This window comes from Hyposmocoma kahamanoa, unplaced genomic scaffold (genome assembly GCF_003589595.1).
Source record: "Hyposmocoma kahamanoa isolate Upper Pololo Valley unplaced genomic scaffold, ASM358959v1 81, whole genome shotgun sequence".
Taxonomy (NCBI): domain Eukaryota; kingdom Metazoa; phylum Arthropoda; class Insecta; order Lepidoptera; family Cosmopterigidae; genus Hyposmocoma; species Hyposmocoma kahamanoa.
In genome coordinates, this window is record NW_020654080.1 from 3063093 (window position 1) to 3079140 (window position 16048).

Here is a 16048-nt window from a genome sequence, read left to right on the forward strand (position 1 = left end):
TTCACTTGACACAATTCAAGAAATCACCGTCACCATGACAACCAGAAAAAAGTACATGTTCAAAGGAGTCCGTAACAGTCCCGTTGTCACTAACAAGTCAGAATCTGATGAGGGATACCATGGAAATCAGATGAAGCCATTGACTTACAATAATATGGACGTCGGGTCCGCGCTAAAAAGTGTCCGCACTTGTAAGGCGCTAAAATCGTATACAGAGCGCCAAACTCCGCTTTAGTCTTCATTTGTTCGACTGACAGCGCGATACTGCGATGACATAACAATTTAAATTTCGAATAGGTTGACTTGGGACATTTTTTTCGTGGTTTTTGTATTAGACCCGTCGGCCATTTATTTGTAAGTCAATGGATAAAGCCGAGATTTTGAGTCGGTTTATAAAAAAAGTTATTATAGCGTATATTATGTAATCCACGTTTTCTTTTTAATGCTATTTACGATTAAAGAAATACTGCCCGACAGCAAAAACTGTGCATTTATATTTAAGACACACGATTTCTTGTCGCGCGGTCGGTTTCATCACACGATGAAACCGCAACTCATCATCGCGCGAGCGATGACAATAGGACGACGCCTTAAAGCGTAGATATTACCGATTTTATGTAATAGTGATGTATCTGTAGCGATGTTTGTAAGGATTTACACTTAGATTAATAACGCACATCATATCAAACGAACTGTCAGAACTGAGGCAAAAATCTAATTCATGTAGGCGTTAGCAACTTGTGTTTACGCTCGTCGGCATGCACACAAATATACAAATAATGATGCCATGGAATTTCCATCAAAAGTGGGAAAATTGTCTCTCGCTTAACTCATCATTAAGTTAATAAATACTATACAATTTTTATTGAATTCATTTATGAACAAAAACCTAAAAAAGAGTTTAAATGCGACTATCGAATTAGACTTTAGTTCATGAAAATTTGGATATATAAATAAATAGCCTGATATTATCTGTGGATAAACACATGATAACAATAAAGAACCGAAACCTGAAAGTTATTTATACACGACTTTGGAGAACTGAAGATGACTTTTTTAGTCAGTGTTATTTCCCTGAATCAAGTTTAGTTAAGAACTTTTGAGTCAGAGGAAGACAATTTTTTAAAATGAGTCCTATATTATGATGAACAAGATTAATGATTTTCACGTTAAACTAATTAAGGCAAATACTGAACATATTTCGGAAAAATAGCTTAGATTTGTAGAAATTCTGCAACCATCGTGATATTGCCTATTTTCAAAAAATTACCGAATATAATTTTTTTGAAACAGAATAGCAAAATGAGAAGAAAAAATCCGTTACCTTGCAACATTTTCGTATCTTGTTACATCGAAATTAATTTTCTGTTTTAGTGAATGTTTACATAAAAATACAAGTTGAATCGCTTTTCTTCCTTGTCGAATGTGATGTTAGTACCTATTTTATGTTTGTCTGACGTATTTTTACACTCATTCACCGCACATTTTGACATTATTAGCTAAAATTCTTGAGCTGTTCGCGTTGCAAGTTGACCTTGAGCACTGACGGCCCGCCCGCTCGTGTAAGCCCATTTGGGTCCCTAAAATTTGCCTCATTTAGCGTGTGGGCTATGCGTTATTATTCTAAGGATTTACATTAATTGTCTCCTCGCGAGATCCGTGCCCAACGGTGGGAAGTATAATAGGTCATTATCAATAAATACTAACCGAACGTACAGCGTAACAATTTATCGCAACGTAATATCTAACGTCTGACAAGTGTTGTACGATTAACGAAATGAAAAATAATAATTTACTATTCAAATAAATATGTCAATCAAATTTGTATTAAATAACCGCTGAAAGCTATTTGGAAATGACCTAGTCGAAAAAACATGTGTATTTACAAACACGTGTATTTACAACTTTAAAAAAAACGTTCTCAATTCCTTTGTATTTTATTTATGTATGTTACTCGATTCCTCCGTTTCTGAACAGAATTCGATACCTGATTACTTTTTTGTTAGAAAGCGGGTATCTCAGTGATGGTCCCAATTTAATTTAAAAGAATTATTGTACCTCTAAGTGTGGCAAATTAGGATTATCAGATTTCTTTAACCGATTGTAATAAAACTTGGCTCATAGGTGTATTGGTTTTTTCAATATTTGAAAAAAGAACTACATGTGGAAAGAAACATTTGGAAAGGTCGCGATCTTTTTCATTGCAAAGACTGTAATGTATTCTACTTACATATCATACACTTCTCTCCCACTTGGGCAGGCAGAGGCTATGGACCTCCATCCTCAACGCTCCAAATATATTTGTTATCTTCACTAAGTATCACTCTTTTCATACACATACGTTTATTCGTGGTAATTTAGACGTAACCTTTTTCAAAGACATCCTCTATCTCGTTGATATATGTACGCGGAGGCCGATTTTTCCCAATGTTTCTTTCCACGGCCAGTTTTTTTTCCAATTTTGAAAAAAAAACCATTTTATTTCTCAACTACAAACAAAGTCTAGACAAAATCATACATTAATGCATCAACCGAAAAATCTATTCGCTCTTTTATCGGACTAAATCTTTAAGGTATAGCTCAAAAGCCTTTTGTTGTAGTTGAATCAAAACGTTCAAATCCAATACATTCGTTATTTCTCATGCCTTGTGTGACATTGTGTCAGGCGAACAAAGTGAAGGCTTTATCGTACGAATTCATAATACCCTTTGTTGGTTTTAGACAACTTTTATAGAACAAGTTTTAGAAAAATCTTTCCCCACAGCTACGTGCATCGAAGAATGGTCTGGTGTTGGAAGTTTGCGATGCTATTATCATTTTTATTTAATTATTTGAATTAATGAATTAAAGAATTCCTTGTCGGTATCTGCCACGTTTTAGCACGACTTCTGTGTAAATTATCCTTTATATATTACACTGTACACATGATTATCATAAAATCTGTTAATTGTTCCAAAAAAAGAGTGCCAAATTAACTCAACACTATATTCTTTATTTATGGCTAAATCACATACAGAAACACAGGTGAAACCACCAACACGCACACACACTTTCACCTCACGCCCACACACTTTCGCCTCACGCCTAAGTCTAGGGCTGTTCACTTTATAAAATTATAGTTATCTGAGGGTCGTATTCTAGAACTCTACTCAATTTGATTGAGATGGATTTGAGCAGACTTGAGTATGATTTCAAGCACTTTCAAGCACAGGAAATACGACCCTAATGGCAAGGACTTGAGTATGATTTTCAGTGCTCACTGCAATACTCAAGTCAGGACTTGAGCAGACTTGAGTATGATTTCAAGCACTGGAAATACGACCCTAATGGCAAGGACTTGAGTATGAGTTTCAGTGCTCACTGCAATACTCAAGTCCTGACTTGAGTATTGAGTAGAGTTCTGGAATACGACCCTAAGTCCAAGTGTAATTATAGGTATCTAACTCCAACTTACCTTTGGTCCGGAGTATGGTGATCTGTAATGCGGGTCTCCCAGTACACAGAAAAAAAGATTTCTACTAATAAGAAAGAGCAATTTCTCAAAATATTTGCTAACTCTGAAAAAATATTTATTAAAAGTAATAAAATATTGTCATTACAAAAATACTGCTTATCTTATTCTAATACAATTTTACTCTTAACTTTATTCTAACTTTGAGACAAATACGTTCACTTCAAGATTTTATTTCATTTCTAATCAATTAATTGGACATTACTTACATCAAGAAATTTTTATCTCTTACATCAAATTTAAATAATCTTAAATGAATTCAAAATTTCTTGGGTGTATTTTAATAAGATATATTCTTAAACAAAAAAAGAAGCAGTTTTCTATTCAGATTAATATTCTAAATTCTAGAGTATATTCTTAAAGCAACATTTCGTTGCGTTTTCATAGTCAATGTTGTCGTGACATGTCGCCGAAGGCGCACGCCTTAACGATTACTTTTGCTTGTGCTTGTAATCATAAATATCATAAACAGTCATTTATCAAAAGAAACAATACGTAGTATCTCTAGTTTGTTAGGGTGTTATTTATAGTCATAATTTAAGAAATTTGGTTTCAGCATGAAATCAAACTACACTTGTAACAAGCACAAATTTAACCTGCAATTTGTTCCATCACGCCATTGCTAGATGGCATTAGTTGTACTCTGAAACGCGCTATCGTTTTGTTAACTTCAATAGTATAAAGTTATCTCATATATTTGGATTTGTTAGTGCTTTGTGCCGCTGTAGCATTTAATCTCAATTTTTCATTCTTTTTTTTCAAATCAAAATCGGACACTTCTAATAACAAATAAATATTTTGTTGAATCTAGAGTGGGTTTGTGACTTGAAGTAAATTAATTTGCTCTTGGATTAAATATTTCTGTCTTATAATTAAAATACACTTTTGAGACGTTTTTTTACTATTATCAATTAATTCAAAAACGATCCTCTCTCTATCGTGTATAGGGAGAGGATCGTTTTGTTGGATTTAATAAATTTGTCTTCATAAAAAGAATTTTGTCTTTTTCTAAGTAATCTGTTTTTACCGTGTACAGACGCCAGTCTCTCACACGGACATGATGATGTAACAATATAGTGAAGTCGCTACCGTAATATATTCTAAGACTTTATGAGAGAATAATAAAGACTTATTATTATTATTACTTATTACCTCCAGGGATGATAAATAATTTTGTACAATGAAACAAACAAGTTCTTTAATTTTCAAGTTCGTAATTCAAATTTATGACTAGAAGAGAGTAATTTCTCGTTTCACTTTATTTTGATTAACTTTTAAAATGTTATGTTATTTTGCTTTGCAAATAATAAATGAAATTACAGATACATGGGGCTTATCAACTTATGTCTCAGAGTGACGGGCGCAGTGGTAGTGCCCCTCAGACCTTTGCAATTTAAAGCTCTGAGTGGCACTATAATTAGGAAATGAAACTATTTTTCCGGATTTAAATCGCGTATGTTTGTTTTTTCAAACAAACCGACGTTTCGGGCCCTTTACAGGTCCCATGGTCACGGTTGACTGCGGTGGTACAGTCTCCAATAAGTTATGTCTAATATTAATGCAAACCACCCTATTTTTTCACTATAGTTACAATAGTTATTAATTAAATACCTTATTTTTAATTTTACAAAGAAAACATTCCAATTTACGCTACATTAAGTTTTACAAATTATTTTATTGAATGAATTTTTATTAAGTTTAATTTATTATTAATTATTAATAGAAATTAGAATAAACTAAAACATATTAATTAGTACTGCAGTCTTATGTCTGTTTGGGATTTTTCATTAGAGGAAATACTGGATCCCAAACTGGTGGTACGGAGAAACCATCTTCCCTGTTGAAATTAGGATGTTTTTTAATTTCAATGGCCTCTCGCAGCATCCTGGGCAGATAACGGACTTCTTTTGCAAGGACCTGGGGTTTGTCAAACTTCATTGAATGTGTAGGTTTATCCATGACATGCTCGATAAATCCGGAAAAATAGTTTCATTTCCTATGTGTAACAATCGCGAAAACCTAAGACTTGGTATCGAAAATTTCATTTATTCCATTGACTTATAATTATATAGACGTCGGGTCCGAACTTATAGGGCGTTAAAATCGTATACAGAGCGTCATTCACGCTTTAGTCTTCGTTTGTTCGACTGACAGCGAAGAAAAAAAAATTAGACAGTACTGCGATGACATTACAATTTCAATTCAACGTTTTAGCTTTTTCATATTCCTTTACACAATGATGTTATTGTTTATATATGCTCACTGCCTTTACATGTCACTACGTTTAAATAGGTTGACTTGGGTCATTTTTTTTTCGTGGTTTTTGTATTAGACCCGTCGTCCATTTATTTGTATGTCAATGTATTCATCGTTCTTTTTTTCCGAAGCTACTCATATCCAAATAATTTATATTTATATTTTAATTATACATTTCAATTTTTATCACTGGCACACTACATCTCCCTCTCTATCAGTTCTCCTCTGTCTCAAAGATTCTCTGGAAGAGATTGCTCTCAGCGATAAGGCCGCTTTTGGCAACATTAATTCTAAGTTGTCTTATTTGTAAGTCAATGATTTATTCCTTAAAAAGATAGATAACTGTTTAGTACGCGATTGTATTTTATCCATAATAAATGAATTACTTATGTAAACAAGCAATGATAAAAATAAACGATACGTCATAATAAGTGCAACTCATTGTGATTTTTGCGGTCGGAACGTGATACAGTGCTGGCATGAGTTGCTTTTTTTTAGATAGCTAACAGTTCAAATATGTTAAGTTAGCTTCGTGATAAACATTCTACTGTGATACTTTAAGGTGCGCGCACCATTTAGTCAGGTCCAGAATTTTTTCTTCTATATTCTAATATGAGTTACAAAGGGAAAGGAGTTAAAACAAATGTAAACTTCAACACAAAGCATCTCAAGAAAGGTTAGTAAAACTAATATGATTAAAACTTTGCTTCATTTTACATTTTTGGTACTTGAAAATAATCTACCAGAATATATAATCGATAATAAATCTAATTAAATTAATACATCTACCTACTAGAGCACATTGTTGTTTCATTAATTTCTAACTTAAATTCTAGTGATGTTTTCTCCGATCTGCATTGACTTACAATTATATGGACGTCGGGTCCGCGTTAAAAAGTGTCCGAACTTATAGGGCGTTAATATCGTATACAGAACGTCATTCACGCTTTAGTCTTCGTTTGTTCGACTGACAACGAAGCAAGCAAAATTAGACAGTACTGCGATGACATTACAATTTCAATTCAACGTTTTAGCTTTTTCATATTCCTTTACATGTCACTATGTTTAAATAGGTTGACTTGGGACATTTTTTTCGTGGTTTGTGTATTAGACTCGTCGTTCATTTATTTGTAAGTCAATGCCGATCTGTCATTCTTTTCACGTCACTTCACGCTAGTGACGAATGTCACGGTAAGCTCATGATAGAAGTAATGTGCCTCTACCACGAGTTGACTAGACAGTATACTCCTACTAGTATAGTTACTACCGATAACTGTCACTCCAGTCACATGATAGAATTGTCTGGCACGGTTTTGAAAGCAAAACATAGCAGCAGTCGAGCTACTTTGTCCAGGTATTGCCACCTTACCTATTTCTACCGCCAAGCAGTAATGTGAGCATCACTGTGTTCCGGATTTAATGGGTTAAGGTACTGATGACTCACAGAGACAGACTTAGTGATTGTGCCTCTCAGATCTATTATATTGTCTTCGATTTTTTCAATCTAAATCAATACCAAATATGTCTTACTTATTCATTTTCTTCTACATATAACCTGTGTAAAAGAATTTGTTTTTTATTGCTTTAAAGATGGCTTTGTTCCAACGAACACGCCACCCCCGTAATGAGTCAGCTACAACAAAAAGGGTACAAAGCATGAATAATTTAGCCTTTTCTGTTGTCGTTTAACTACAAATAAAAACTGAATTGGTCAGCATTTAGCGAGCTAACTAGCTAATATAACTGCTTTACGACACGAACACGCCAACATGCTGTTAACAAATATCACTTAGATCATTTCTTCTCCACACAAAAAAATTAAACGTATGTAAACGAAAGTAAGTGCAGCACACACTGTGTAGAGCACATAAGCATACGCAGGACTGATTTTCAACTGGTGGATATCAATTTTATTATTTTTTAATTATAATAATGAAGTGCCAGTCACACGGAAGCAAAAAACCATGGAAGGGTTAAGTCTCGATTACTATCACAACCGCTGAGGCCAAAACTCACACTATCATAATGTTAAACAGTATGAAATCTTGATAATGATTGGTCGTAGTTTCTAATTTAAAAAGGTGTAATAAATTGTGGACTGTTAATGTAATTTAAACTTTACCCAGTTGGAATATCGTTGCAAGTTCTATATGCAAGTAGTCTCTCTCAAACTAGGGAATTCTGTGTACCATTGAGTGAGCAACGGAATTCACTTCGGGGCACTTTAGAAAATGGGTGTTTTCTGACATGAACCAATTTAGAAAAGTTCATTTCCCAAATTGGTCCTACCGGGAATCGAACCCGAGACCTCCGCATCCTACACCTATAGTGCAGACCGTTGTGCCACTGACGTCATCATTTTGTACTTTGTCAATTAGTGCTTTAAATGTTAGTCATACATGTATAACAGATACACGGATTTCTTTAACTGCTTTACTTTGATAGCTGTTCCGTATAAAATTTTAAACTAGCTTAAAATATAATACTCTTCCAAACATCGGGCGATAGATGCCGATGCCGATGCTTGATAGATCCTCAAGGTTCCGTACTGTCTGTAACACTCTTACTGCTGCATATCAATTTTCCAGGTACCTATGCGTATGCTGATGACAGCACAATTGTAGATAGGTACATAACCAATGCAAGGGTCAGTGGAGTGGAACTCGCAAAAACGCAGGCGTGTCTATTCTCCACAAAACAGAGTCCCTTTGAGCCGACTCCGACATTTCGTGATATATCCATACCGATAGCCGATCGTCGCTACTTAGAATGGACCTATCGTCCAATCTAAACTGGCAGATACATTGAATCTATGGTCAAAAATGCAGCCAGGAAGCTTGGCATCCTTTCCGAGGTGAGGCGTTACTTCTTATCAAGTACTAGCCCGGGCGCGTAAGGAATACTGCTGCCACCTTTGAGATAGCTCGGCTATATACCAACTGGCCGCCTTAAATTCAATAGACAAGCGTGACAAGAGGTTTCGGTTTCACAGGATATGTCACGGAGAGTGTGCGATGGAATTACGATTTAATTCCGCCTTCCCCTTTCCATCATCGGGGGACTAAACGTAGGCTTGGATTCCACCCCTATGTTATGGATATTCCTGAGATTCGTACGAAGCGTTACGCTTCCACATTTATATGGCGAACGGCTATGGAGTGGAATCCCCTGCCTGCAGACTTGTTCCTTGAACGTTACAACTTGGACCTTTTCAAGGCAAGAGTGAATAGGTATTATTTAGGTGTTCATGCTCCATCGTCGACCTTTCCATCAGTTGAAATGGAGGTCAAATGAACACATACAATTGTATAAAAAAATACAATACGAAGACCAAACGAAAATTTAATTTATTTAAAATTAAATTGCATTTATTTTAGGAGATCCTCTTCCGCCATACAATGGAAAGTTGCGCTTGTATAATATGCGACACTGTCCATACGCACAAAGAATTAACTTGGTACTACTTGCCAAGCAGTTGGACTACGAAGTGGTTAACATCAACTTGAGAGATAAGCCTGAATGGTTGACAGCAAAAAGTAGATTCGGTAAGAAAAATTGCTAAACATTCGATTTTAAAACAAACGTGGCATTGGGTCGGATATTTATTATTTCGTGTAAATTGTATCAAACAGTATCACTACAGACTCAAGGGCACGTTAAGCTTGATACTTAAGATTTAAATTCAACTCTATGCCGTTTGCGATAAGTACGATCCAAAGTGACAAGTTTGGTATGTTCTTAATTATACTAGAGCCGGTGTCGCCACACGCAAACGCTTGCACAACATTTTACATTACACTTCTAAGACATAATCTAGATTGGACACAATTATCAATCTAAATTATTTAATGTATTGTGACATTCTAAATTACAATTTAAATTGTCACGGTAAGGTACACTATGGCAATAGTATGGCGATAACATCACCTTTGTAGGTACTTACGCTATCATACGCAGATATGCAAGGGTTATCACAAAATGTAAAAATTGCAATTATTATTATTTTATTATTATTATTATTATATATAACTCAATAATTATTAACAATAGTAGATAAGTAATAAAGATTCACAAACGTGACACCTTATTTTTAACCGACTTCAAAAAAGGAGGAGGTTCTCAATTCGACTGTATGTTCTTTTTGTTTTTGTATGTATGTTACGCGATAACTCCGGTATTTGTGAACCGATTTTCATGATTCTTTTTTTGTTGGAAAGGGGGTAATTCCATAGTGGTCCCATTTTATTTTGAAGAAAATCAACCACCTCAAAGGGTGGCTGTTCATGCATGAAGATTCATTTTTAAAAATAGCGCCTGACTTTAATTTAGGAGCAATTACTTTTAGCAATTATTTAGTTGATTTTGCTATTTCTCCAATTCAAGGCGTTTTTCTCTCGATATACTTTGAGTAGTGTCGTAGTGAGAACCTATTTTTATTATCTCCAGTATCAAGTCCTGTATAGTGGCGAACTAGGGGATATTTCAATGAAACTTAGCAAATACACGTAATTCCACGTACTTTTGAGGTCGGTTTTTTAGTACTCTGTACTGAGATTATTCGATGTTTCAGTTTTCTTTTACTAAATGTAACTATATAATGTATTTGATTTCGGATGATCAATTAAATTATTCTTTAAAAAATGGAGAAACATGAGTGATTTCAATTCTATTGCACTTAGTAAGTCAAATAATTTAATCTCGATATCAAATTGGATCTGTACACAGAACAGTTTGTGTGCACCATTATATATGCATGCAACGATCGACTTTTGTAGAATTCACTGAACGTATTCCAAAATATTTTAAATCACCCTTAGCGCTCGATCCCACAAACTAAGTGGGTTTGCCCGCGACGCCCGCTTCCCCGCGAATATCCCACTGTTTGTTGCGTAGCTGTATGGTTTGTAAAAGAAGGTATAGCTTAACATCTTGGTATCCATCCAAAAACAGACTAACCTATACCTACAGACAAATATGTGTTTTTAATGATGATAACAAATTAATATTACCAAATTCATTTCTTTTTATGTATAATAGACAAGCTCTTGGCCACTATCTCATTTTATTTTTACCTTGAAAAACCTTAAAGTCTAACTCTTGATACAGCTAAAGTGCCATCGTTAGAGATCGCAGAGGATGTTTGCATTTACGAGAGTCTCGTCATTGTTGAGTACTTAGACGAAGTATATCCACAGCGGCCATTAATCCCCAAGGACCCACTGAAGAAAGCGTATGACAAAATTATCATTGAAGCCATTGCGCCCGTGAGTACACGAGTCATGTTAAATATATGTATAGGTAAATTATATGATATCAAGTGACGGGAAGAACAAGTCACACGCCTGGTAGTAAGCGACTCGCCTACCAATGACGGTTACAATGTCACTCAGAGCTTTAAATTGCAATGACTTGAGGGGCATTGGCACTGCGTACATCACGTTGAGATACAATGTTAACAAGTACACCATGTGCCTGTGATTTCACCAGCATCCATACCCTTCAAAACCGGAACTCAGTAATTGCTGGCATTACTGCTTCGCCGTAGAAGGTATGGTATTTCTTTGGATGGACTCTTTCACAAGGAAGTTTACTGCTATTAGACATGATGTATTCGAAGTTGTAATAGTAAAGGAAATGATCGGATCTAAATCGCGTAGTTATATTTGTTGTTTTCAAACAAACCAATGTTTCAGGCCCTTTTGCCGGGTATTTAAATATACGAGAATATAGTTTCATTTCCTATAATACTCGTGTATGTAACAATCGCGAAAACCTAATGGCGACACTTCACACGGCTACTTGTATTCGCTGTCTGATGTACTTAGAAAAATATTTGACCTACAACCAAACTTGCAGACACTATCTGCACATGGAGCCAAACAAGGTGTTAAATAATTAATTTGACCATAGTGTGGACGGTTTACTTGCATATTTGCCTATTTGGCCCCTTTGATGTGCATCGATAAACCGACCAGCGCGCAGTAACCCGAGCACGGTGTTTACTGTATTTGTCAAATAGGCAAATATTTCGTCACACGTGCTATCTAGACATAGTGATTGTTTGCCAAGTACAAATAGCCATGTAAGATGCTACCAAGAAATCGATATTGTAAATAATAGTATTTCATTTATTGTGTTCTGGGCATTTGTTCAAACAATTTTTATTGACTTTATGCGCATAATAAAATCGAGACTTAGCCTAAATATTTATTTTTATTAAAATAAAATTGACATTGTTCCAGGTGCAATCTTTTATCTTCAAGTTAATGATCAGCCCAGAGAGCATTACTGAGGATCAAGTGGTAGCGTTCCACAAGGCACTCAAATTTGTGGACGAACAACTCGAAAGTCGTGGCACCAGGTTCTTGGACGGCTCGAAGCCTGGCTTTGTTGATTACATGATCTGGCCCTGGTTTGAAAGAATGCTGACATTTAAGGAAAAGGACGACAGGGCCGCAATTGATGGGCAAAAATACAAACTTTTGGTAAGATTTTTTTTTGTTTTCGAAACACACGAAAAATTCCTTTGATCCTTCGATTCTAGTCAGCTGCAGATAGTTGTAGCGGTACCAGGCTGAGTGAAGAAACAGATTTCTCAACAAAAAAATAAAAAAAAATCTACAACAAGCATATAAAAAAATTCTTAAGATCCGCTGAATCGTCTCGCGGCTTAGTTAGCAAACCATCTGGCACGGTTTACAAGAAGACGTTAGTTCGAATCCAGCTGAATCGAAGGTTTTTTTTTTCTAAACGTTCGATCTTCGTATTAATAATTAAAGCATTTGTGTTATGGAAATCGGAAACCACGGCGGTACCACTAACACCCAGACCTGAGGCAATGTATATAAGACAATTTTTTTTTTACATCGAACCCTGAGGTCCCAGAGATAGCGATACTATGAAAATTGATCGCCAGCGGCTCAAGCTAAACGGCTAAGCTCTGCAGTACAAGCGATTAAAAAAACACGGAAACTTTCAGACGTCGAAACCGCTAGATTGGTTTACTTCATCTACTTTCACAGTCTAATGACATACGGCATTTTGCTCTGGGGCGATGCCGCCGATATCAATAGAATCTTTGTCCTCCAGAAACGTGCGGTTAGAGTAATTTACAATGTGGGCCCCAGAGTATCTTTGAGAGATAAGTTTAAGGAAATCAATATTCTTACACTAGCGTCACATTACATCTATGAAAATGTACCTAATTTATGTTAAGAGGTATTCCTAACATTAACGTTAAATTCTTTATGAAAAATAGTGACAGACATAACATTAATACGAGGAATAAAAATAAACTAGCTGTTCTTGATAGTCGTCTTCACAAAGTTCAAATTCATTTAATCATATCATGTACCATACAATATATCTGCTTCTATAACAAGATTCCGGTTCACATACAAAATTTGCTATTCACGAGATTTAAAACTATAGTGAAACAAAAACTTTATACTAAAGGTTATTAAACAACTTTTGCGTAATTGGATGACAAAAATCCGTGGTAGTAACCCGTTTAGCTCATGCAGGTAGTCTCGATCTCTGATGTTTAAAAGCAAAAAAAATATATACCTATTGTAAGTGTTGAATGCATACAAATGTTATTTACAAGGAGCAACCCCTAGAGTTTCTTGCTCATTCTTCTCAGGGGAATCTGTCTTACGAATGAGCGGTGGAGTTTAAAGTTGTAATAATGCTTACCGGAACGCAGCAATGCTCACATTACGTCTTGGCGGCAGAAATAGGTAAGGTGGCAGTACTTCCCTGGACGAACTCTTTAACAAGGAGCTCTACTGCTAACTATTATTTATTATATTTCAATACAATATTTCTGTAAAATTTAAATTAAATCTGGAACTTTTTTATATGTATACATTATATTCAAAGTAGATTTAAAGTGATTTTAAATTTTTATTGAATTGATATTCAATTATTTATTGTGAAATTACTCCACTAGTTTGTTATAATTATTAATACAAAGATCGAACACTCAGAAAAAATTCCTTCGATCCGGCCAGATTCAAACCGATGTCTTCTAGCATACCGTGCCAGACGCTATACGAACTAAGCCACGGGACGAACCAGCGGACCTCACGAATTTTTCTATGTGCTTGTTGTCGTGTCTTTGTATTTAGTTTTTCAACGACTTTTTAGTCGTAGCGCCATCTATGAGAAATCTATGAAAGTTTTATCACCCAGTTAGATACCTTTACAGCTATCGGGCCTGGCGAGAGATGCCGCTATTCACTGTATTTTAAATTTTGATTGAAGTGATATTCAATTCTTTTTTTTTGAAATTACTCCACTAGTTTGTCATAATTATTAATACAAAGATCGAACACTCAGATAAAATATTTAAAGTGATTGTTTTTTTACAAGAAATTACTTTAGTAACATTACCTATGTAGGTACTAAAATACAAGTTAAAGTTGAAAATTAATGCAAAGATCGATTTAAACAATATTTTAGTGTTTTTTTAAAACAATTGTGTGATAATAATTATTGTGTAATACTTGTGTACGCTGATTTCACGCCGATCAAAATCCCGTCGGCCGAAAAACCACCAAACGCCGCTGCCAAAGATTTTATGATTACAATCATCTCTAGTCCCTAACTTCACTATATGATGAAGTTGTCGTGCCTAAATTAAGTCTGAACACTAAAAACTTCATAGTGAAAAGCATATTTTATAAGATCTATAATTTTATATGTAATTACAGGCCAAGTATGCTGACGACATGCTACAAGATCCAGTTGTTACCCAATACCTGGTGCCCAAGAATATCTTTTTTCAGATGTTGGACGATAATAAAGCGGGAAAACCCCCAAACTATGACATACTTCTAGAACCAGCAAAATAACTATGACATGCTACAGTATCTTATATTATAAATAAACAATTTTTCACAGAATACGTCTTTAACCTCCTGGTAACATAGAAAAATATATTCATACAAATTTACACATCGTCTGACTCCTTGCCATAACCAATACATTTGCACTTTGGTAACTTTTTAGTGGGAGTAGAGCTCCTTGTGAAAGAGTTCGTCCAGGGAAATGCTGCCACCTTACCTATTTCTGCCGCCAAGCAGTGATGTCAGCTTTACTGTGTTCAGGTTTTAAAGGGTAAGGGTGCTGATGAAGTTACAGGCACTAGGGATATGTCAACTTATGTCTCAGGCTAACGGGCGCAGTGGCAGTGCCTCTCAGATCTTTGCGATTTAAAGCTCTGAGGACACTGCAATTGTTTTGGACAGGCGTGTAGCTGAGGCACACGACTTGTTCGCCCCGTCACTTGGTATTATAAAAAAAAACTTTCCAGATATTGGCATCAAATATGTTTTACGCATGTAATAAATGATCATTATAAATTTGCAAAACCATTTGAGAATGAAATCTGATTTCTTGAAACTAGTTACGCTCCTGCACATGCAAACGTACAGATATCTTCATAATACGTAATCACGTCATATAAATTTTTTATGACATGAGAACCATAGTGGCCTATCTTACTTAGGCCAGTATGGCACCTCAAATTTAGATCACAGACTAAAAACCATAACAATGATTATGCTGCCATCTAGTGAAAATTCGTTGTATCACTTTTAGGCCTTTCTGGTTCTATCAAAATGATCAATTTGAACTGGAAAAAATCATAAACTCAATATTGTAAAAAAATGAGTAGTTAGGCCACTATGGTTCTCATGGCCTCTAAATAATCTCAGTACAGAGTACTAAAAAAACCGACTTCAAAAGTACGTGGAGTTACGTCTATTTGCTAAGCTTTATTGAAATATCCCCTAGTTCGCCACTATACAGGACTTGACACTGGAGATAATAAAAATAGATTCTCACTACGACACTACTCAAAGTATATTGAGAGAAAAACGCAGTGAATGGAAGAAATAGCAAAATCAACCATAAAGGTAATTGCTCCTAAATTAAAGTTAGGCGCTTTTTATAAAAGTGAATCTTCATGCGTGAACAGCCACCCTTCTAGGTGGATAATTTTCTTCAAAATGAAATGGGACCACTATGGAAGTACCCCCTTTCCAACAAAAAAAGAATTATGAAAATTGGTTCACAAATACCGGAGTTATCGCGTAACATAAATACAAAAAAAAGAAAAGAAAAAAAAAAGAACGTACAGTCGAATTGAGAACCTCCTCCTTTTTTGAAGTCGGTTAACAAGAATAACCCGACAGAAAAATGCTGTAAGGAAATGCTCGTACCTACGTATATAGATACGACAAAAGTGATGCCATATAGTGGCATCACTTTGGTCTT

At 35.3% G+C, this 16048-nt stretch overlaps 1 protein-coding gene across 2 annotated transcripts; it reads left to right on the forward strand.

Moving 5' to 3' along the window:
* Nucleotides 1-6316: 6316 nt before the first annotated feature.
* On the forward strand, nt 6317-14691 carry LOC113234092 (pyrimidodiazepine synthase-like). 2 transcript variants are annotated; one of them, XM_026469338.1, is made up of 5 exons: nt 6317-6443; nt 9145-9312; nt 10874-11031; nt 12010-12252; nt 14482-14691. In XM_026469338.1, exons 1-5 carry the CDS (start codon nt 6380-6382, stop codon nt 14620-14622), a joined length of 774 nt encoding a protein of 257 aa, XP_026325123.1. In that variant the 5' UTR covers nt 6317-6379; the 3' UTR covers nt 14623-14691. The 2 variants fall into 2 exon arrangements, with proteins under 2 accessions (XP_026325123.1, XP_026325124.1); XM_026469339.1 differs by lacking the exon at nt 6317-6443 and adding an exon at nt 8604-8621 and having other exon boundaries at nt 14482-14690.
* Nucleotides 14692-16048: the final 1357 nt, after the last annotated feature.

Bases quoted from the DNA above. Each gene is read 5' to 3' on its own strand.
- LOC113234092 (XM_026469338.1), top strand. From the start codon at position 6,380: ATGAGTTACAAAGGGAAAGGAGTTAAAACAAATGTAAACTTCAACACA. The intron at 6,444-9,144 runs GTTAGTAAAACT...CATTTATTTTAG, and splicing joins CACAAAGCATCTCAAGAAAG to GAGATCCTCTTCCGCCATAC. The intron at 11,032-12,009 runs GTGAGTACACGA...ACATTGTTCCAG, and splicing joins TCATTGAAGCCATTGCGCCC to GTGCAATCTTTTATCTTCAA.